Source organism: Zalophus californianus, chromosome 9, assembly GCF_009762305.2.
Source record: "Zalophus californianus isolate mZalCal1 chromosome 9, mZalCal1.pri.v2, whole genome shotgun sequence".
Taxonomy (NCBI): domain Eukaryota; kingdom Metazoa; phylum Chordata; class Mammalia; order Carnivora; family Otariidae; genus Zalophus; species Zalophus californianus.
In genome coordinates this window covers 127,732,322-127,753,100 of record NC_045603.1, presented here as the reverse complement: position 1 = coordinate 127,753,100, position 20,779 = coordinate 127,732,322, and the positions used below count along the sequence as shown (strand labels likewise).

Here is a 20,779-nt window from a genome sequence, read left to right as displayed (position 1 = left end):
ATTCCAGGGCTATATGCTCTACTTTAAGCCCTGTTGCTTGGGACCCTGCAGGTGAGGTCCTGGGAAAAGTGGCAGAAGGTGGTAAAGGTGGGAATCCTGACCAGAGTCCGTTTCCTTGATTTATTACGACTCGAGTCTTTACAAGAACAGAAGTGCAGCAATTCACATGGAAGTAATTCAAAGCCCACCTAGCATTTTTAGCAACGCCCAGACATGCCCCCTTCATCTCAAAAAGGCTTGTAGTTACTGTAAAATTCTGGCCTCGGGATAACAGAATTCTGTCTTCGAGAACTTCTGCTCTTTCTCTGTGCCGTTGGGATGTAAGTGTTCTATCTGGTCTTCTCTAGGAACCCAGGTTATTCTTATCAGAAGGGAGAAGGAGCAGGGGGAACAGGTTATTCAGAAACTAGGCAAATGAAAAATCTTGTCTTCATAAATATCAGTGAAAAGTTTAACCCATGTCAGCATGTCACCTTAACCTTTTACCAGGAGCGCGATTTGGATCCAACTATTCTTTTATAAACTGATGGGTTTTGTATTATTTCACCTGCCTCATGGCTAAAAATTTAAAACAAAAGCTGTGAGATCTCTGCATGTTTCTGTGATTTTATATGTCCATGCATGCATATTACACACACGTGGTCTTCTCTGCCTCAGGATGGTATTGCCAAAATTAATGTGTCAAGAGCTCAATTTAATTGGCTTAAAGACACACAAGGGCTACACAAATTATGTGTACTCTCAACAAGAATAATAAAAACCCAAATGTTTTTCAAGTTCATGTGATCTAGGGTAATCTTAAAGCTAGTTTAAGTTGGTTAGTTTAATTAAAATAGGCATGTCTTTAGAGTTAACAGCATGAAATATAAGGAATATTTCCTTCCTAGGTTAACTAAAAGTCAAATAAGCTTATTTTCGGTTACAGAATTTGTCACCAGAAAGGTAATTTGACAGCTGTCTAAATGCCCATGAGACTTTGAATCATCTAAAAATTGTTAACAAGAAAATTAATAGGTATAGTAAGTATGATAAAAGTTTATAAATGAACTTTTCAACAATCATTATGCTTATGTTAGGTCTACTTAGAAAATAGTTTCCAAAACCTTTTTGTTAACTTGAAACCTTAAAGCTATAGTGAGGTAAGTTAAAGGATGGACTTTCAGTGGTATCAGATAATTTCCAAATAAAGTACTGAAATTGTTACTTACTGGACACAGATTTATCCACTTCTCACTTCCTTTTACAGAGGATGTAAAGATATTCGGGTCTGTTAGTAAACATGCTCTGTGCCATACAGAAAAATTTACTGTGAGGAAGAATATACTTCTAGAAGTCATGAAGCGTCTTTATAGGTTTGCTAATCCATAGACTGTTCATGTAACAGACAATCCACAGGTGCTTTTTAGTTTTTACTAGGATTTAAGAATTCTTATCAATATATGTAATTAAAATTACTTAGAAATAATAGGAGACTGTGGATAAAAAGTAGGCAAGGGAAGTAAAAACGGCTATTCCAGAATGAGGGAAAAAATAGATAAATGGAACAAAATCTGAAAGAATCTAAAAACATTGTAGGTGGTTTGTGGGAAAGGAATCTTGGGAAGGGAATTTGAGGTGTGGTCAAGCTGGTTAAGATGGGAATGGACTTAAGATTTTTAATGAGTTTTAAAGCAGACGGGTGCAAAAATAGAATTTGGTTCTGTTAAAAGGACAAAGTTTTCTTGGACTTTTGGGCTGCTTTTGATAAGCAATTGTGAAGGATTCTTTACCTGTTAAGTCCTCTGCCTGGTCAGCAAAGATTTTGTGTCTTAGCAAAATAATTTCCCATGCTTCATGCGGTCTTTTATCAAGTCTTCGGCTGCATAAGAAAGCTCCATCTTCTCAATATTAAAAGACCCAAGTTTTGTTCACAACTACTCTTTGCCTTTGTCGCTTTGGTTAGATAGATAATTCTTTCATAATGATCTGTGATCCTGTTTAGTCCTGTGTTCAAACCTGTTGATGCTCTAACAACTTCCCATAACCAGATTCTTAATGGTGTCTTCCTGACCTGAAAGTAACTTTGCGATTTCCCTAGAGTGTCCCTGGAAAATCTCAAAGGATTTGTCTCTCCCCTTATAAAAGATATTACACTAATTAGGTTTATTTGCAATGTTAAATTACATGGGAAGCTTTGTCACATAATAAAAACCTTAAGTTTTTTGTACAAACCACGTTATTAGTATAAATGGTCTTGAAACTGTATGAAGTTTCTAGAAATCTGATATGTCCTGGTATACTGTTATTCTTAATTTCAGCTGTTATCTTTCAATGTTGTATATCACAGAAGTAACCAAATTTCCTTGTCAATTTCATTATAATGAACTCTAATCAGATCTGAGCATCTTAAAGTGTTTTGTCATTTACAGCCACTTCATTGTTCTACTCTGATGATTTTGCAAAACTGGGACTCACGGAAAGGAACCCTACCGAGAACTCTTGACCCCTGACACCACTGCCAATTTATAAGGTGCTGAATCCTGGGTGCGTATTTTATGACTGAGGAAGGCTCCGCCTGATGTCTGGTCCAGTGCAAAAGCTGGAGACCTCAGAATCAAATCGACGAAGAAGAGAGCTTGTGGACGTCAAGGTTGACAGCTTCCTCCCGGGATGTGGGATAAGAAAGTTTCTGTTCCCCCCTCCCTCTCTGACCATCCTTCCCCTAATTCTTCCTCCATGGAGGTCTTCGTGACCCTTCTGCCCACCTTTTTCCTGGCCCTGGCCTGCAGAGACAATGCCACTGTTCACCCGTCTCAGGCCACTGCAAAGGGAGAGGTCATCTAGCCTCCAAAAGACAGCTGGCTGTCCCCCGATCCTCGTGCCCCTGCAGCTCTGTCCGCCCCAAACTTTGCTTCAGCCCCTCTCCCCATCATGTCACAGTCCCTGGTTAAGAACTCCAGGCCCAGGGAACTTTGCATCCAGGCTCTGTGCAAAGAAGGGGACACCAGGCAAGGGTAACCAAATAAAACCACAGACCTTCGAGTTGTACTGGCCCCCGTGCTGTCCTCCTCTGAGTCCCAAGCCACAGACTCAAATGGGAATGACCAGGAAGCATTCATGAATCAGAGTTCGTTTCCCTGGGCAGATCCTACGCCTCCCAGACAGGAGTAAGCACAAGCGAGGCTGCACTTGGGGACCTCTCCTTCACTCTCGCAGATGTGGCAGAATCAGCTGCGAGAACACGAGCTGCCTCACAAATTCCTAGGCTCTCTGCCGAACTTGTTCCATAACTATCTTTTAGCTGAGGTGGTGCTGTGGCCAACCCCACTCGCTGTGCTCGGACAGACGCTTCTGGGAAAGTTGAGACTCACCTACACAAGACCACTACACACGGCAGCTGGCTTAAGAAAGGGACTCCTTCACCGGGGTCTTTCTTGGACATACTTGGTTCTAATTGGTTTGGGCCCTGGGGACCATGGCTCCGAAGGACACGCTAGACACTGGGCCTTCTCCTGCTCTAATGACAGCAGTCCCAATGGTGCACGCTTTAGATACATGTTTGCAGCCATTCACCACCCAGCAAAGGATCTCCCTAAGAACAGAACTTCAGAAGAGGAGGAAAGAGAATGACCACTGTAAAGAACGAACCCGATCGCAGGACCTGTGAATACCCTACAGAGATTCAGCCAAAACCTGTGATAACTCCCGAGCATTACGTTTTGATCACATCTCTTGGTGAGGCCGAGAGTCTGATCAAAAGGAGGGACGTGTTAAAAACAAGAAACCAGGCCCAAAATAGAGTCACTGATGCTAAGACCCATGTCACCACGCTGAGGACCTCAACTCAGTGTATCAGTTCTCCCAGAAATGAAGTCAAACTAGTCAATCAGGCATCACCTGATCAGCCCAAGTGAGGTCATGTGTCTGATAAGACCCCCTACCATTTCCTAAAGGAAAGCGACCTTGCAATAACCGACTTTCTGCCTAGTGTAAATCCGTGCTCCTGCTCCCTTCTGCTTACAGAAGGCTCATCTTGTACAGCTCCTTTCATTTAGCAGAGGAAATGCTGCCCGATTCATGAGTTGTTGAACAAAGCCAATAAAGTCCGACTTCCTCAGTTGAGGTTTGTTTTTTGAGCACCATCCTCCTTTTAAAGGCTAAGCCCCTGTTTTCCTAATCTCCCATCTGCCAACGTGGGAGAATTCCAATAAAAACTCTTCCATGTCTCCTCCTAATTCGTTCGGGACCTTGTCCCACCCTGCTTTTGAGGGCGAAGTCTGGCTCGCTCTCTACAACAAAATGAGGCTCTTTGCTGTTTACCGAACACCCTTACCTGTTGCTGCATCTGTGTTTTTGCCCATGGAGTGGCCCCTCTCCACGTCCCTAACCGCCCCAGCCCCAGCCCCAGCCCCAAGCCGTGGAAGCCAGATTCAAGAGGTATCTCCATGAAGCCAAAGTCCTCCCACTCTCCTTGGAATGCTCTGAAGTCTCCGAGGAGTTAACACCTAAGTCCTGCTCTTCCTTCCTCTCGTCTGGCTCCTGTTAGATTTTTCAAGCTGTGGATTTGACCGTGAACTCCTGGAACTCTGGTCTCAAGCATGGTTCCTGGAACAGAGGTTTCTATTTTTTGGTTGGATAAGCTTACAACTTTTTATCTGCTTCTGAATGGTATCCTTATCTTTTTTAGTTGACCCTTGAAATACTATTTAGATCTCAACGTTTTGTCTGCCAGATAGATTCTGGTCCCCTGGAAGCAGAACCAGACCAGGTGTTACTGGTTTTCTGCCCACTGGAGCAGTGCTTCGCAAATATGAACGTGCATTTGATTGACCCAGGGGACCTCGTTAAAATGCAGATTCCAATTCGGTAGGCCCAGGAGTCTAGTTTTCCAGCAAGCTCCCAAGTAATAATGATGGACCACATTTTGGAAAGGGGCACCTGTCCCTCAGGAATGCTGGATGAAATCATGGGTGCGCTTCAGGAGACTAGGTCAACTCAGTCTGCTTTAGGTGCTTTGAAATGTCAACTTGCAGGATGCTCTTCTCTCCATGGATTAAACCATGGTCACTAAACCAGTATGTACACGGAATCTGGAAAGGGCTAAGACATACTCTGAGGTCTTTTCTGGGAAGTAGCATGGGGAATATCTAACATCCGATACACAAACATACATATAAGCAGAGCTCCACGTTTCCAGAAATAAGACATAAAAATAACAGCTTCCACACCATTCAGAAGTTGCCTTCTGGAAATGGCGATATGGGCAGGGGGGACACATGCAGCACATCTGAGACCACAGACTCGAGAGCGGTGAAAGGGGGGAGGGCTAGGAAAACCAAACATTCCCTTACGGTACCTCTATTCATCAGTGCTTTGGTGAGTTGGAGACTCAGACCCATCCATAATGGGTGAGTTTTCTGTTGCTTCTCTGAACAAAGGAAAGCAGAAGGAGGAAGAGAAGAGAGGTCATGTTAAAGAGAGGAACTGACACAGACATGATTAGTAGCTTATTAATACACTGGAGAGATCAGCTGACTCCACACCCCAGCGTTAGTGACAGATCATCCCAGCATGCAGAACTTTCAGCCCCCAGGAGTGTGAGTCAAAGACCTCTTCAGTTCTGTGAGGCAGGCAGCTTTGGTACTTTTAACCCATTTCTCATCTGGTCACATCGCGGAGAATAGTTACTGGTCGTTAATGAGCATTCACCTCAACCTGATAAAGGTTTACGTCAAGGACCAAAGTTGTTCCCAATTTGTCCTGAATCCTCACCAGCTCTCTGTGTTGAGACCCAGGTTTCAAGGCCAGCTCAAGCACGTGGGCATTTGAGGTTGTGCTCACCCATTTCAGGCCTGCCGTCGGTCATACATTCAGATCAGGGGAGACTGGGCATGACCCAGAAAATGTGGAGGACCCAGCCAGAGAGGCCGCAACCTGAAGTTCTTATTTGGATGGAAGGGTTGGGCCCCTGGGGGTGCCATCTGGACAGCAGACCTGACACACTCGTGTGAGTTCATCTCGGTGCATGACTGGGGCCCGAGGCCTTGCAGTAGCTCCTGACCACACCAGATTGCGCTGGCGTGGAGCTGGTAGGCGCCAGAGGGTCCCAACGACCTGGGGTAAGGTGGGGGGGGGGGGGCAGCTGCTGCTCCAAAGGCTGACCAGGAAGTGGGAGCGGGATGCAAGATCCCCTCACTTGGGGCTGTGGGTTCTCCTGATGCAAATGGACGCGGCAGCAAGGGGCACAGCTCAGGGCCGCTCCAACTCGGGCAGGTGTCAGAATCTTGCTCAAACCCAACTGCCTTGGCCCCACCCCTGAGCTTCTAATTTGGGAGGTCAGTAGGTCATGGATGGTCCCGGACTCGGCATTTCTCGCAAGATCCCAGGCCACAGGTGCTCGGGCTGCTGGTCTGAGGACGGCACTGTAAGAACCACCGGCCCGGTGGGGAAAGACAAGACCCCCGAGGCCAGAGAACGCAGCTTCGTTCCGCCGCGTGACCCTGGACAGAGCACGGATTTTCTCCGGGCCTCATCTTGTCAAACCAAAAGATCTGCGTGTTGCCCCTGCGAGGCCGCAGTGAGGGATATACGGACTCCTCCGTGTCAGGAATGCTCCCAGCCTCTGAGCACACAGCAAGCACTCAGTGAACAACAGCTTCCCTTCCGTCAAATCCTGAGGCCCCATGAAACCTGCCTTAAAATCACCACAGATAAATGAACCGAAAGAAAAGCACGGCTGCCAAGCGCGGGAGCCGGACAGGCCGTGGAGCCAGTCCGGGTCCCGCTGTTTCCCGATGACTCCGCTCACACACAGCTGTCGCACAAGGGGTCCCTGGCTCCTTTACCCACCCCCGTCACTGACAGAGCGGCCCATCCGGTTGGAGGCGACGTCTGGGGAGCAACAGAAGAGGCAGGAATTGTGAGGACAGCAGCTTACGTGTATCCGCTGCGCTTCGGGAGTCACGACACCCCACCGTCCCCACCGTCAGAGCGCTCGACGCCAACACTGAAAGCTGGGGCAGGGCCTGAGTGCCGGTTTCGGGACTTTTCCTGGGGGCCACGTCGTACGGTTTTCAGGGTCCGCGCCCCCGGTCCCCGGTGTTGGTTACCAGCAAGCAGCCGGCCAGGGCCGAGGCGGGCGCGGAGCCCCCTGCCCTTTGCCCTCACAAGCATCCTGGTTCCGGGGGGGCGCCCTGAGGAGCGTGTGAGGCCGGCGCCCAGCGCGGGGTGCGCAGAGCCTCTCTCCCCTCTCTCCCTCTCACCTGGCCCAGCAAGTCGGGCCTGAGAGAGGCTGAACCCGAATCAAATGCCGCCGGGGGCTGTGAGCAAAGAAGTGCAGTCTGCCTTCGGGCCCCTACCTTCCCCACGTTCCCGGGACCAGCGTCGGGAGCGAGCGAGCCGGGACCCCTGGCCCGTCTAAAGGGACAGCCATGGAGAGGAGCCAGGTCAGAGGGAACGGTGGTCGTGAGGCTTCTTCGGGAAGGAAGAGGTTTCCCAGGAACACACCCGCACCCTGTGTTTGCTGACAAACCCCTCTGTCACTGGCGCCTTACACCTGTTACTACGTCCTTCCCGCCTGACGAGGCGGGCTGAGGGTCACTCTAGAGCCTGGGGGAGGTCTGAAAGGGGGACTCACCCAGTCTGCCAGGTTAGGATGTGGTGGGGGCTGCTTGGGGGCGTCGCTCCAATTTCACTTGATGGCGTTGAGCTTCTCTGGCTTTGAGGTAAGGCAGCTGCAGAGAGGGGACGCAGGAGAGACCGGGGTCAGACACGGGTCAGGTGAAGGAGCCTCCGTCCAGAGATGCCGGAGGGGACCCCGCAGCGGGCTCACGGTGGGGGGCTGGCTACCCCTCGCCCCGCGTTCGGCCAATTCCATTTCCCCCCCAAAGCACGCGCTCCGAGTCGAGCTGACCTGGGGGTCCCAGACCCCGGCCGTGCGCTGGCACGTGGCCCCGGGGATGGCGCCGGCCCCCACTGCGGCAGAATCCGAAGCCCCCCAGAGCTCGGAGGGAGGCCTGGGCGGCCTAGTCGGGGAGAGCCCCTGCCTCTAGGCACCGGGGAGAGAGGCCTCCGGGCATCTTCAGATGTGGCCCCGGTGTTAAAACGGTGCAATGAACAGAGAACTTCCAGAAAGGTGCTCAGCACTTGCTCCTTGTTTCAGGCTTGTGACTGACCACTTGAGGACACGGCCAAGGGCGCAGGGCTTTTACGGGAAAGCTCATCCAAATCTGGCTATGAGGACTTTTTCGATGTGGGCAGGGTTTTTCTAGCTGGGGAAGTTCACTAACAAGTAAACCCTCCTTGAACGCATCTCCTCTGCCTTCCTGGGAATGGAATCTTTCTCATCAGTAAACCTCAGATACAGCCGCTTAGAACTTGGCATCGAAAATATGCTTGCCTAGAGTTACCGAATCGGTCAGGGAAGCGAATCTACTAGGCAAGCGCTACAGTTTTGACCGAACAGAAACGCTCGTGTTCCCGTCAGCCGGCTGCTAACGCGGTCAGAGAGGCTTGTGGTAATTTTTTTTTTTTAAGATTTTATTTATTTAGACAGAGACACAGCAAGAGAGGGAACACCAGCAGGGGGAGCGGGAGAGGGAGAAGCAGGCTTCCCCGCGGAGCAGGGAGCCCGACGCGGGGCTCGATCCCAGGACCCCGGGATCACGACCCGAGCCGAAGGCAGACGCCGAACGCCTGAGCCCCCCAGGCGCCCCGAGGCTCGTGTTCTTTAAATGGTAATATATGTAATGCATCCATTCGTTCCTTCTCAAAATCTGCCTGGGGAGTCCAGGGCACATTTCCCTGAGCTTATGTAACAGATGAAGGAGGAACGTGGAGAAGGGTCCGAGGACCTCAAGTCCATGGCTGTCTCGTGACGGCCTGAATCACTTCTAGTCTCGTCTTTAGCCAGTGGGGACAGAAGGCGGGCGCAGGAGGCCTGTGCCTCCTCTGTCCCGCTCTCGCTCCAGCTCCCAAGAATGCCCTCTGGTTCCCGAAAGGTGAGCCCCCTTTTCTGTCCTCCCCCTGACCTTTACCCTCCCCTAACTCCCTCCTGTCACAAGTCGGATCCTGACTCAGGGTTCCTTCTGTTTGCTACTCACTCTTACTTCATTCTTCCCTTTTTAGAAACCACTTTATCATGTCTCAACACCCTCCCCTCTCTTTCCCTCATGCTCAGTCTGAGCGGAGCCCCCTGGCCGAGCCGCCCCCCCTCCGTGCGTGCTGAGAGCCCTGCCCGGCACCGCTGCGCACTGACGGCCACTGTCGGCACCGTTCTTTCCCAGGGAGGGACGGGGAAGGGAGAGTAGCTTCTGAAGCCAAGGGTGGCGCGTCCCTTCTGGCCCTGCTCAGTGCTCTTAGTCCAAGAATAAGAAGTAACCCTTCCATGATGAAATTATCAAGTACTGAAAGCCCTTTACCAAAATTCCTCTGGTCACCTTCCTAACATCACGGAGATGAGGACTCCGGAGCAGTAGGACTCAGCTCTCAGAGCTGATCTCCGTGCGCTACTCCACCCCGCCGCTGCCGAGCCCCACCCCAGGGGACACCGCCGAAAACCGGGTACGCGGCGCCCAAGCCGCCGGCGTCCCTCCGCACAGGGGCCACTCGGGTCCGTGACTAGCGTCTCTGGACAAAGGCTGAGAGCCGTCTGCACGGAGCGTCTCTGACTGTCCCTACAAGAAGTGGCTGGACGGAGGGTTTGCGCCCCAACCTCCTCGGAAGCTGAAGCGGGGGCCAGTAAGCCCAGCGCTGCCCCACCCCATCCGAGGACTTCGCCCCGGGTGAAACCCGGGCTGGAACCGAGGCCCTGAAGGAGGGGGACTGCCCGAAGGCCTCCAGCCCCAGCTGCCTGACGCCAAGGTTTCTAGAACTGCCGATACTCTGAGCAAACCTGGAAGCCCCGGAAACGGAGCCGCCAGTTCCCACCCCGGGCCCGGTCCCTCCCCGCCGCTCACCTGACGTGGCCTTGCACATCTGGGGCATCCTGGTGACCCTGCTGTGCGCCACGAAGGTGCTCTGGGAGGAGGTGCTGTACTGGGAGCCGCTGTCCGAGGAGGTGGAGCTGGTGTGCGACAGGCGGCTGTGCTCCTTGTGCGAGGCCGTGGAGCGCTGGTACCACTGGCGCAGCTCGTCCGAGACGGCGGCGCGGCCCGCGCCCTTGTCGTGGGCGCCCTCTCGGCCCAGCGACGGAGTCCGCAGGATCTGCGAGCGCGACGGCGTCAGGCGGCCCGCGTCGCCCTCGTCGCCACCGCGCCAGCTCTCCCTGAACAGGCCGCCCGCCGTGTACGAGTTGGAGGTCTTGAACTGCGCCTTGACGCTGTAGTGGCCCTCCTGGTCGCTCTCCAGGCTGCGCACCACCACGGGCGTGGCGCTGCCCTCGATGTACAGCGGGTACTCCTTGATGCGGTACTGCGAGCTCGGCTGGCTCTGGCTGTGCAGGTAGACGCCGTGCGCGCCGCCGCCGCCGCCGTGCGCGCCGCCGCCGCGCGCCGCCAGGTTGGGCATGCTGCCCGAGTTCGCCGCGCCCAGCGCGCCCGCCGCCCGCTGCCGCTGCCGCTGCCGCGCGCGCGCCTTCGACGGCGAGTCCTCGGCCAGCGTGGAGTAGTTGGCGTTCATCTGCGCCGGGTAGTAGTGCTCCGAGCTCGAGTGGCTGGTGCAGGAGGAGCAGTCGTCCATGGGGTCGGAGCCGTTGCTGCTACGAGTCCGTGGGGTGTAGAAGTCGGGGCTCCCCGTGTCGTTCTCCGAGCCCAGGAGCTTGCCCTGGGACTCCAAGCTAGAGCTCCGGTGCCTAAAGTGCAGGGCGAGGCTGTGCAGCCGCGTGGGGCTGAGGTCCACCGACCTGCAGTGGGGGGAGACGGCGGGTGGGTCGGGGGGGGGGGGAGGGGGACGGATGGGGGCCCCGGGGGGGTGGCGGGGAGCGGGCTCTGCCATCCTCGGACCCGGGACAGGGCACAATTGTCATTTGGTCGGAGCCGCCAGCGAACGCGCGTCTAGGAGACCGGGTAGAAGCAGGACTGCCCCAGGAGTCAGGGTGGTCCCTGCTGACGCCAGGTGAACACAGCGGCCGGAGGGGACCGCAGATGCCTGGAGGCCAGCTGGGCCTCGCCTGCGATGCCTGATTCCGAGTGGGCGTGGGACAGGAGCGGGCACCCACGGAAGAGCGTCCCCTGAAAAAATACGCCAGTAGCCTGGCTTTTTTTTTTTTTTTTTTTTTTAATGGGGAAAAGGGCTTCTATAGATACAAAGATCCAAGAGAATCCCTATTCTAGCATTATGTTAAATCAGATGAAATGCCCCCTTTTTGTAGCTCAAAAAAAAGTCCAACAGAGGGCACTTCACAGGGTTCAACCAAATACTATTATGAAACCCACAACATTGGATTTCCATTCCCCTGAAACTCTAAAATGGAAGGTTGCTGGACCACAGAGCACTTAGAAATGACCCGTGCAAATACTTACCATATGACTACCTTGTCTACAACCCCGTCTTTTTTTGAGTCCACACTATAAACATCCATCTCTGCTGCTGGCGTGGACAATGCTATAGGACAGGTGTGGCATCCAGGGTGGTCCCACTGGCCAATACAGGAAGAGGTGAGTTCCCGTTCTGACGGTCACTCAGGGTAGAGTGTGAAGTCCCCGGTGAGGGGCCCTCCAAGACTCGGTCCTCAGTTTCTTCTCTGGTCCCACCCTCTCCCATCACCGGCTCTGGTCATACTGGCCTCTTGGGAACATGCCAAGTGTGGGCCTGCCTCTGGGGCGTGGGCCCTGCTGTTCCCCGAGGCAGCCTCAGAACCTGCTACCCCGTCCACTCAGCTCTCTGCTCAAATGTCACCTTATGAAAGAGAACTTCCCTGTCCCTGATGCTCTTACTTCACACACAGTCTGTCTTTCCACTGTGTAGGGCTCCTCTCCTGTTCCTTTTTCTTCTTTGTGCTTATCACCACTTGACATCTTTCTTTCTTGTGACTCCCCACTGCTAAAATGTCACCCCAGTGAAAGCTGGAGTGTGGTCTGTTTTGTTCACTGCTCTATCCCCTGTGGGGGTCCCTGGTACGTAAAGGCACTTGATAAAAATTTGTTGCATGAAAGAATGAAGGAGACGATCTTGCCTGGGGAGCTCAATCTTACCCTATGTAAATCCATCCTTTGAGCCACAGTCCTGGGCAATCAGTTTTTGATAAAATGGAATGATGGCTTTGGTTTTGCCTCATTTCAGAAAAAGAAGGTGTGATTCACAGCTTCGCTTTTGCCTGTTCTTTTTGCTTTTCAATGAATTTATACCTTGAGGCATTAAAAAGTCCAGGATAAACGAGGCATCAGTCAGAAGCTATGTGAAGGCTACAGAATAGAGGTCACCCGCATCTGTGCAACGCTGTTGTGTGTGCAGCATGCTTCCCTGCTAATCTGGCTAGCCCGTCCTGCCTCCATGTGGATTAGCAAAGCTCCCTCCATGGGGCGCCCAGCTGGCTCAGTCAGCAGGGCACGCGGCTCTTCCATTCAGGACTGCGAGTTCGAGCCCCACGTCTGGTGTAGAGATTGCTTAAATAAACAAACTTTAAACAAATCTTAAAAAAAAAAAAAAAAAAAAAAAGGAAAGCTCCCTCATGCCCACTGCTTCCAGAAGCCCGGAGATTCTCCAGGCGACTCCTGGGCGCCCACTGGACGTAGCCACTGGGATAAGAACAGGTCTCATGGCTAACGTGGGCTGCCCGCTGCCTGCTGGGGTTTCATCCTGCTTTGCTTTAACAGGAACCTACCCCGCTGGTTCAGGCCTGACCCAAGTTCACCAATTCTCTGGGCCAGTTTGGGGCCAGCCATGCCAAGGCTCACAAAGGCAGGTCCACTCGAGGGAGGGAAGTGGCCCAAAGGCCTGGTACACTCACCTTGTGGAATGAACGTAGTGGGGACTCCGGACCCGGAGGTCTGGGGTGGACGGCATGCTGGACTGTGAGTTCCAGTGGGGCAGGCTGCGGATGGGGCTGTTCTGCAGGGAGCTGCTGCCCCCTCCAGCTTCGGCACAGCTCCCGGTACTGGGAAAGCGCTTGTGGGTGCTGCAAGCCAGAGGACACCAGGCTGGTCACCGCCAGACACAACTGTCCCTCTTCCCAGGGGGCCACCCAGCCGCGGACATCAGCCCTGGTGTCGGGAAAGCTTGCCCAGGACCGCCCCACCTCTCCCTTGGATTCCTACTGTGGTACTCAGCCGTCCCCCCCAGAAGTGGGTGGGGGGTCCCCATTCCCGATCCCCACGGCAGTGTGAGACAAACACCCTCATCAGCCTTGTTCTGCGTAGTCCCTGCCCTCAACCACAGTTTCTGGTTTCCAACCGACAGATATTTACCTGTCTGGACGGCCACTGGGAGCTCTAAAGGGCGTAATTAAAAGCAACGAGAAAAACAGAGAAACGGACCAAAAATGCCTTCCAAACATCCCTCTCTGCAATCTCAGCCCAGTAATGAGCTGATAAGGCACAGCTAGCAGGACAGCTGTCTGGCTCCAGAATCTTGGCGGAGGACGCTGCAGGGTTCTGAGCCACTCTGGGATTCTTACGAGTGGCCTCTCACTTGCGGTGCAGAGTAGTGCTGCCCCCGACTTGCTCGTTGACTCCCGTGTCATTGCACAACATCCTAGCCCTGTGCCCACACGCCCACTGTGAGCCCCAACCCCCTCTCCTTGTGCACGACCGAGCTGCACCTCGACAGGGTCAGCAGCAGAGGGCGCTGTGAGCGCAGCACGGCGGACCCGCCACCCCGGGAGGAAAGGCATCAGCCTAGACGCGATTCTGCAACTTGTGGATGCTATTTGGGACAGCCTTTGTTTTTTGGTTTTTGTGTCTTTTCTGTGGCCTCCCTGACCCGGCTCACCTGGAATGGCCGTGGGAGGAGCGTTTCTTGACCTTCTCGTAAGGCTCATCCAAAGAGGACTCGCTCCACATTTTGGGCTTTATAGGGGACTTGTCATAGTCGTTGCGGTGATAGTGCATCTGCCGGAGTCCCTCCAGGGACTGGGGAGGGGGGGGCCTGTTGTGTGACGGTGGCCGAGGAGGGAGTCCCTTGTGAGGAGACTGTAAGGGGGACAGTGTGCTGGTGACCTGAGAGTCTTCTGCGCAGAGATGGAGAGAGACGAACTGAGCAAGGGCCCCTCCCACCGGCCCAGACAGCCCCGCCCAGCCCCACCCACCCCCACCCCTGCCAGGCTCAGTGAGAGCACCCCGCGGCTTCCCCACTTGCCCAGACAGGTCAAACCAGAACAAACCAAACCGACACTTCAAGCAGCACTCAGTGGGGAGAGGAGTTTCCCTTTGGATTAGCTACAGACCAAGGGAAGCCCGAATGCCATTAAAGACCCACAGCGCATGATGGCTTCATACCAAACAGCAGAATGGGGTCCTGATTATACTGTCAAGTTGTCTTTCCGTGGACCCTAAGCGTCTAATTTGCTCTGGAGCAGTTTTAGCTCTGTGAGGGTTCTGTTTTGTTCACTTCTGCCACCTCAGTGCCCAGAATGATGGCACACAGCAGGGGCTCAATAAATACTTGTTAGAAGAAATGAAAGAAAGTATGCATGTTGAGTGTCATTATCTGTTGGTGGCTCTGGGTGCCCACCCTCTCTGCTTTCCTCAGATCTCTATTGTCTTTTAATATGTTCCTGGAGGTTTTCCTCTTGGACCTGCCTTTGGTTCCTCAGGAAGGAGATAGGCCACAGATATTAAACTCCATGGAAGATTATTCCTTGCCTTCAAGGGAGTCACGATCTATCCCACCCGATGTGCTGAGGGGAATTCAGCAGTGGATGGGCAGTGAAGAGGAAGGGCCCAGGGCCACGTCCAGCCGGGGTGGCGGCTGGTGAGGGCGAGGAGGAGAGAGCGGGGAGCTCCTGGCAGGGGCTGGTGCAGCTGACCTGCTGTGCCCCCCAGAGATGAGCTCACGGGGGGCCTTCGATTCCAGCTGAGGAATGGGGATTTGGTCTGAAAGCCATTAGAAGACTTAGCAACTTTGTAAGCATGCATGTGTCAGGATGAAAATCCTGTTTGAGAGCCAGTCAGCTGTCCGGGTTCAAAACGGGCAAGGCCGGGAGAGGGCCAAGGCAGGGGTTAAGGGAGAGCGAGACATCCAGTGTGTCCACCCCTCAAATCAGTGAAGGCAAGAGCCCCTAGACGGGGCCAGCCTGCAGCGGGAGTGGGGGTCCTGGTGAGGCAGTAATGCCCCTCAGGACACCAGGGGCTCCAGAGACTAACTGCCAATGAGGCGACCACGTTAGCTCACAACCACGGGCTCCTTCCTCCCCAACTTTTCTCTCACAACGGAATCTCAGCAACCATCCGTGCTCCCTCCTTTGGAGAGACTGCAGTCCACAGAGGCCAGAACCAGGGCTGGATCTCCCATGCTCTGAACGCCGCTCCCTGCTCACCTGCAGCCTGGCCTCAGCCCCACCCGTGTAAGGAAGCGGATAATAAAAATATTACGACCTGACTGCCAAGAGCAGGGCCAAGACCTCCGGGTAAATAACCTGTTAGCCTCTCCCCACATCAATAGCACTATTATTAGCCTCGCAATGATCATCATGACTCTGCGCTGGGTAGACCGTTTTATATTTTCTGTCTGAATAGCCTCTTAGCACTGCCCACATGAGGTTTCCCTAAAGTGCAAAAAAAATTAACTGCCGCTTAATATATTTCCATATCATTAATGTCCTGGCCTTCCAAGTTTTGGCTTAAACCCACAGAACATTCTCAGAGATGGTCCCGTGCCTGGAACTCCTCCTTCGTGTGTGTGTGTGTGTGTGTGTCTGTGTGTGTCTGTGTGTGTGTGTGTCTGTGTGTGTGTGTCTGTGTGTGTGTGTGTGGTGGGCGGCTGGGGGGTAGGTATGCGGGATTGGTTCTAAGAACTTCCCAAGAAAATATCCTGATAACCTCTGGGTTTTCAGAGGTTAATGGAAAATAGCAAGACAGTTTCAAGGCCTGACCAGCAATCTAAAGGGACATCTTCCCCTTCATCTTTACGATTTCTCAGGATGATGTGGAGGGCTGGTTTTCTTCTTGCCACCCCCAGGCTTTCCTAGTAGGCTTCCATCTTTGATTTGTGATCCAACCAAAGTCCACCTCTCTCCTCCAGAAATGATGAACAGTCAAGAGGCAACTGCACCCGGTGTTTAGATACAAAAGTGGTTTTGGCAAATACAACGCAGAACACCATTCACAGTCTATCACCTTAACCGCTACCTCTGGGCCACAGGAGATACTCAAGTTCCAACAGATATGAGTTGACCTTGAACCCACCCACTCCCAACCACTAGGGTGAGTGCTGGGGACGAGGGACTCGCGGAGCACCCAGCTGCCACCTGGGCCCGGCTCCTGCCTTTCCACCAAGCTGTGCCCGACGACGCACCGCTTAATGCCCGGCTGATCTGGGCCCGAGGTCTGAAGCAGGAAACGAACAACCTACCATCCTCTAGCACAAGGGCATCTGAGAGGGAACTGTCTTCACTGGCAATATTTCCATCTGAGAAGACAAAAAGCAAAAGTCCATGAGTTTCGCCCATCCCCCAGACAAAGCCCAATCTGTAAAAATCCTGCATTTAAGACCATAATGTCCTCCTCCTTCTGATCAGAAAGATCGCATGAAACACAATCAAAATGCTGGCTGGCATTTCTTTGGACAGTCCCTGGGCGGGGGGGGAGGGGTCACTGGCACAGCTCCCACACCTGACGCTTGCGCTGTGCCCCAGGGTCTCTGTCTGTGCTCTTGTTTCCCGGGACCTGGCAGTGCTGAGTAACTTGGTATCCAGGATAAAGGCCGCCTGGCCTGGTGAAGCCGCACCATTGTCCCGGCCCAATCTCAGGGCATGTTCCAACTGAACCAAAGGGAGTGAACTGCTCTTTATTCTACACACTCGAAACCAGGGTGAGGAACTTGGCTTTGCTCTTATGGCCATAAATGTCTTCTCCATAAACTTCTCAAGTCATTAGTAGTGAAAACAAGCTGCTAAGTACAGCTTCTCTCTCCAAGGTTTATTTTTATAGACACTAGTTAACCATGAGGATGCGCCCAAGAGGGAGCCAAATGATCCTCCCTCTTTAACATCTGGGGAAACTGAGGCCCGCCTAGGGAGGAGTGGTCTCTAGGCAGTTGGTCTGCTCTCCTGGCAAAAGGAGCCAAAGGTCCCAGGTCTGCAGTTCCACGTTTGGTGTTTTAGCTCTTGAAATAAAACACCAGGCTAAGGAACTACGGAGAACTGCAATTATTCCTCTAATTCGGGCGCAGCAGAAACATTATGTCAAGGATGCAGCAAAATAAAGAAGGTATATTCTTGAACAGTTAAAAAAAAAAAAAAAGGCTGCAAACCTGGATGGGACCCTGTGTTGGGGGGACAGACACAGATTTGAACACAGAGCCTAGTGGCAGGGCTCACAGAATAGCCCTCGCCGGGCAGGCCTGGGAAGTTGGCTCTTCTGTGGCCAGCCAGGGACAGGTGCCCCTCCCAAGCTTGGCTCTGGTGACCATGCTGGAGGCTCCCGCAGAGCCGCGACTCCCCGAGGGCCTTCAAGGGCCACAAAGATGTCCCCAAAGAGGCATCACACAGACAAGGGCTTGCTGCAGCTCTGTTCGGAAGTGGGCGACAAAAGGACAAAGTCTTGGCCAAGGACGATGGGGCACGATGGGGAAAAATGGTTATTCCAAATTTCCCAGAGGGGAAGGATTTGTTTATGGCCTCTCTCTTGTTCTCCTCAACTAGGGAGTCACTTTAATTGTATTGCTCGGTGGACTGTGAGCAACTACGGGGCAGAGAACCTTGACTTTGGCGTCTTGGGAGTTTCCGGTATAGGGTGGCTTCCCTAGTAAGCCCACATTCTAAGGTTGCACAATTATATTTTATATGTTATATATCACTTATACATATATAATATATATAATTGTGGTAAAATATACACAACGTGAAATCTAGCGTTTTAACCACTGCGAGCTGTACCCTTCCGCTGCATTAAGTGTATTCGCATTGTTTGTGCAACCATCATCTGTCTCCAGAACGTTTTCATTTTCCCAGACAAAAACCTGTACCCATCAAATACTAACTCCCCATTCCGCCTCCCCTGGCCCCTGGGAACCTCTATGCCACTTTTGGTCTTCCTAGAGCAAAAGTGTTTTAAACGAGTAAACCATGAAAGAATACTTGACATATATTCTAAAGAGTTTGCTAAACACAGAAAAAAAGGATTGTAACCGTTGGAGGACTTGATGGTGTTGGTGGATTTGGGGATATTTCCTCCTAGTGTTTACCAAATAGAATCACCCAGATTCCTAACCCCCGCTGACCTGAGCTCAGGGGTCTGGACAGCAGAGCGGGGCGGCCCCATCCTCCCCAGCTTCAGCTCTGGGACAGGAACCCTTGGAGCTGGTCTGTCTGAAGACAGAGGCTCTGCGGGGGTGCTGGCTTGCCGTGTACCCCGGCCACCCAGAGGTAGGGTGAGCAGGTCCCTGAGGAGGTCAGAGCCTGGGCAACTCCAGCAAGGCTGACCTGGCACGGTGAGCTCAGCCCAGCTCCTGGTGAGGGCAGGGAAGAGCCTGTAGCTCAGGGCTGCAGGTCTCCCAAGGGGGCACTAAGTAGCGATCAGGACAGGTTGACTTGTATAATCTCCCTCTGTGGACCTGAGCACCCTTTATTGCTCTCATTTGGTATCAGGCCTTATTAGCTTCGCTTTACAGATTAAAAAAAAAAAAAAATAATAAGGCCCAGGGTAGTTAAAGGGCTTGCTCAGGTCCCGCAGGGAGCCAGCTTTGCACCCGCTCCCCGGGGTGGGCCTGGGTCGCGAGGCCCCACGGGGGAGCGGGCTTAGCACTCACCGGCGATGATCAGGGAAGCCCTCTGCGTGGGTTTCTTCCCGGACTTAATGCGGTTCTCGTTGATGGCATTTTCAATCTCCTGCAGCTTCTTCAGTGCATTCAGATAAGAGGTTTTCCTTTGTTTCTTCAGTTTTTTGCTGACATTGGGGTCACTGGCGAGGCGGCGGGCAGCCTCCGTAATCTGGGATTGAATGGCGAACTCTCGTTCCAGGCGTTCCAGCTCGGCTTCCTGTGGGAGGGAGAGATGGGGCTTGCTGACACTTCGGGGACACGAAGCCAAGGGTTAAGGGAGGCACTGTCCTCCCTGCCCCCGCCCCCAGGCCAGCGCGCCCTACTCTTTGGGAGACTCTCCTACTAGGAAGCCAGCACTCCCAGTACCTAGCCCCAACCCTGCCTGGCCCCGCAATGGCCCCTTTCCCGAAATCTCTCCCCGCCAGGCCCTGGGCACTCCCACTTTTGAGACCCTTGGCCCGTTAGGGTCAGGAGACGAGTGTGGGTCACTACCCGGGCAAGCATCTCCGGGAAGCTGCAGGCCAGAGGCAGGGGGTCACTTGGCTTCATCTCCTTGGTCTCAAGGCTCACGAAGACCAGACCCTCGCGGAAATCAGAGCCTCTTTGGTTGGCGACTCCTTGCCATCTTGGGCTGAGGATGCACCATTACTTCCAGAGCGGGCTTCTATGAGTTTGCAGCAGGGAGCTCCCATGGGCCCTCTGTCTCTCGTATTTTGAGCCCTTCGTGATGGGATGTACCCCGCCCCCAGGACCTCTTTCAGAAGCGCTTTCTATAAGCTCCTGCTGTCCTCACACCTGCCCACTGGCAGCCGTGCTGGGCAGCGAGGCACAGCCGGGAGGGCGGAGGAGCCCGGCCCCACTCCTGGGACTGCTTTAGGGCATTCTCCGTCCTCCCCTTGGGCACCTCCCTGCGGCCTCCACCCTTGCCTTTGGCCAGAAGGAGCAGATGGGTGGATGTGCCCTCAAACAGTTTTGGTGCCAGGAGAAATGTGGCTGTGGCCGTCGGGGCTGGGCGGGGTGAACGGGGACGGCCTGCGGGCTGCCCACCTCTTCAACAATCTGACAGGAACAGACCAAACCAGGAGGGAACCCATCACCGTGTTTGGGGGAACGGGCAGATCTTCCTGGTTACCGGCCGCATAAAAAAAGACTTGCCTCTGGGCAGCACGTACCAGGCTGGGAGCCTCCATCGAGCCCAGCACCTTAGCCGGATTCATTTGTTTGAGCACCTTAAGCCAGAGGGGAGCAGGGACCAGGAAGGAGAGGGGAGCATGGAGATTACACAGAACTGCTTCGGAGATGATAAACTCCTTCCAGATCCTTCGAACGGTGGTTGCGCTCGCTCTCCGGAGGGAGAGGAACATGGGGATGGATTCCCGCCCGGGGTCTTGAGACCAACAAGGCACCCGGGACGAAGGCTGGTCTGTGAGGCTTCAGTGCTAGAAGCAGCTGTTCTCGGGCAGTGAGGGGGGCCCTGGCCCGGGACCTGACCCGGCGTGGGAGCCCAGGACCAGTTCAAGCTCCCGGCACAGACACGCACAAGGCCGCCGGCCCTGGCTGTCCAAATGGCTGCCTGCGGTGTGGACCGGGAAGCCAAGTGCGTTCCCAGGAGAAACAGAGGCAGCGATGGAGTTGGGGGTGGGGAGCCCTTCCTTCCTACAGGCGCTCGGCACACGCTCGTGCCGACTCGGGGGTGCTTCCTGTCACCAACTCTGGACCAGTACATGCGGGGACAGGTAAGGGAGACAGGGGTGCACACGGACTTCTCGGGGATGGCGAGGCCTCGCTTACTGGAGAGTGGCAAGAAGCCGCTGGTGGGAAGGCACTCGGGGCTGTGGGCACTTGATAAGGTGGGGTCTGCTCTTCAAAGTTTAGTCCAGCTGTCTGTCCAGCAGAAGAGAGTGGAAGTTCCTCAGGCAATCCCGGTGACAGCCGGATTTGAAAA

At 53.6% G+C, this 20,779-nt stretch overlaps 1 protein-coding gene across 9 annotated transcripts in view; it reads right to left on the bottom strand.

The window, feature by feature from the left end:
- Positions 1 to 20,779, bottom strand: part of FRMD4A (FERM domain containing 4A) — a 598,644-nt gene that overhangs the window by 14,965 nt on the left and 562,900 nt on the right. For all 9 annotated transcript variants that reach the window (XM_027595361.2, XM_027595362.2, XM_027595364.2 and 6 more), the window contains 6 exons: positions 18,823 to 19,051; positions 16,426 to 16,482; positions 13,846 to 14,083; positions 12,866 to 13,033; positions 9,936 to 10,819; positions 7,616 to 7,712 (listed from right to left, as the gene is read on the bottom strand). In XM_027595361.2, the coding sequence (XP_027451162.1) occupies positions 7,616 to 7,712; positions 9,936 to 10,819; positions 12,866 to 13,033; positions 13,846 to 14,083; positions 16,426 to 16,482; positions 18,823 to 19,051 (1,673 nt within the window). The remainder of the gene's footprint in view (positions 1 to 7,615; positions 7,713 to 9,935; positions 10,820 to 12,865; positions 13,034 to 13,845; positions 14,084 to 16,425; positions 16,483 to 18,822; positions 19,052 to 20,779) is intronic.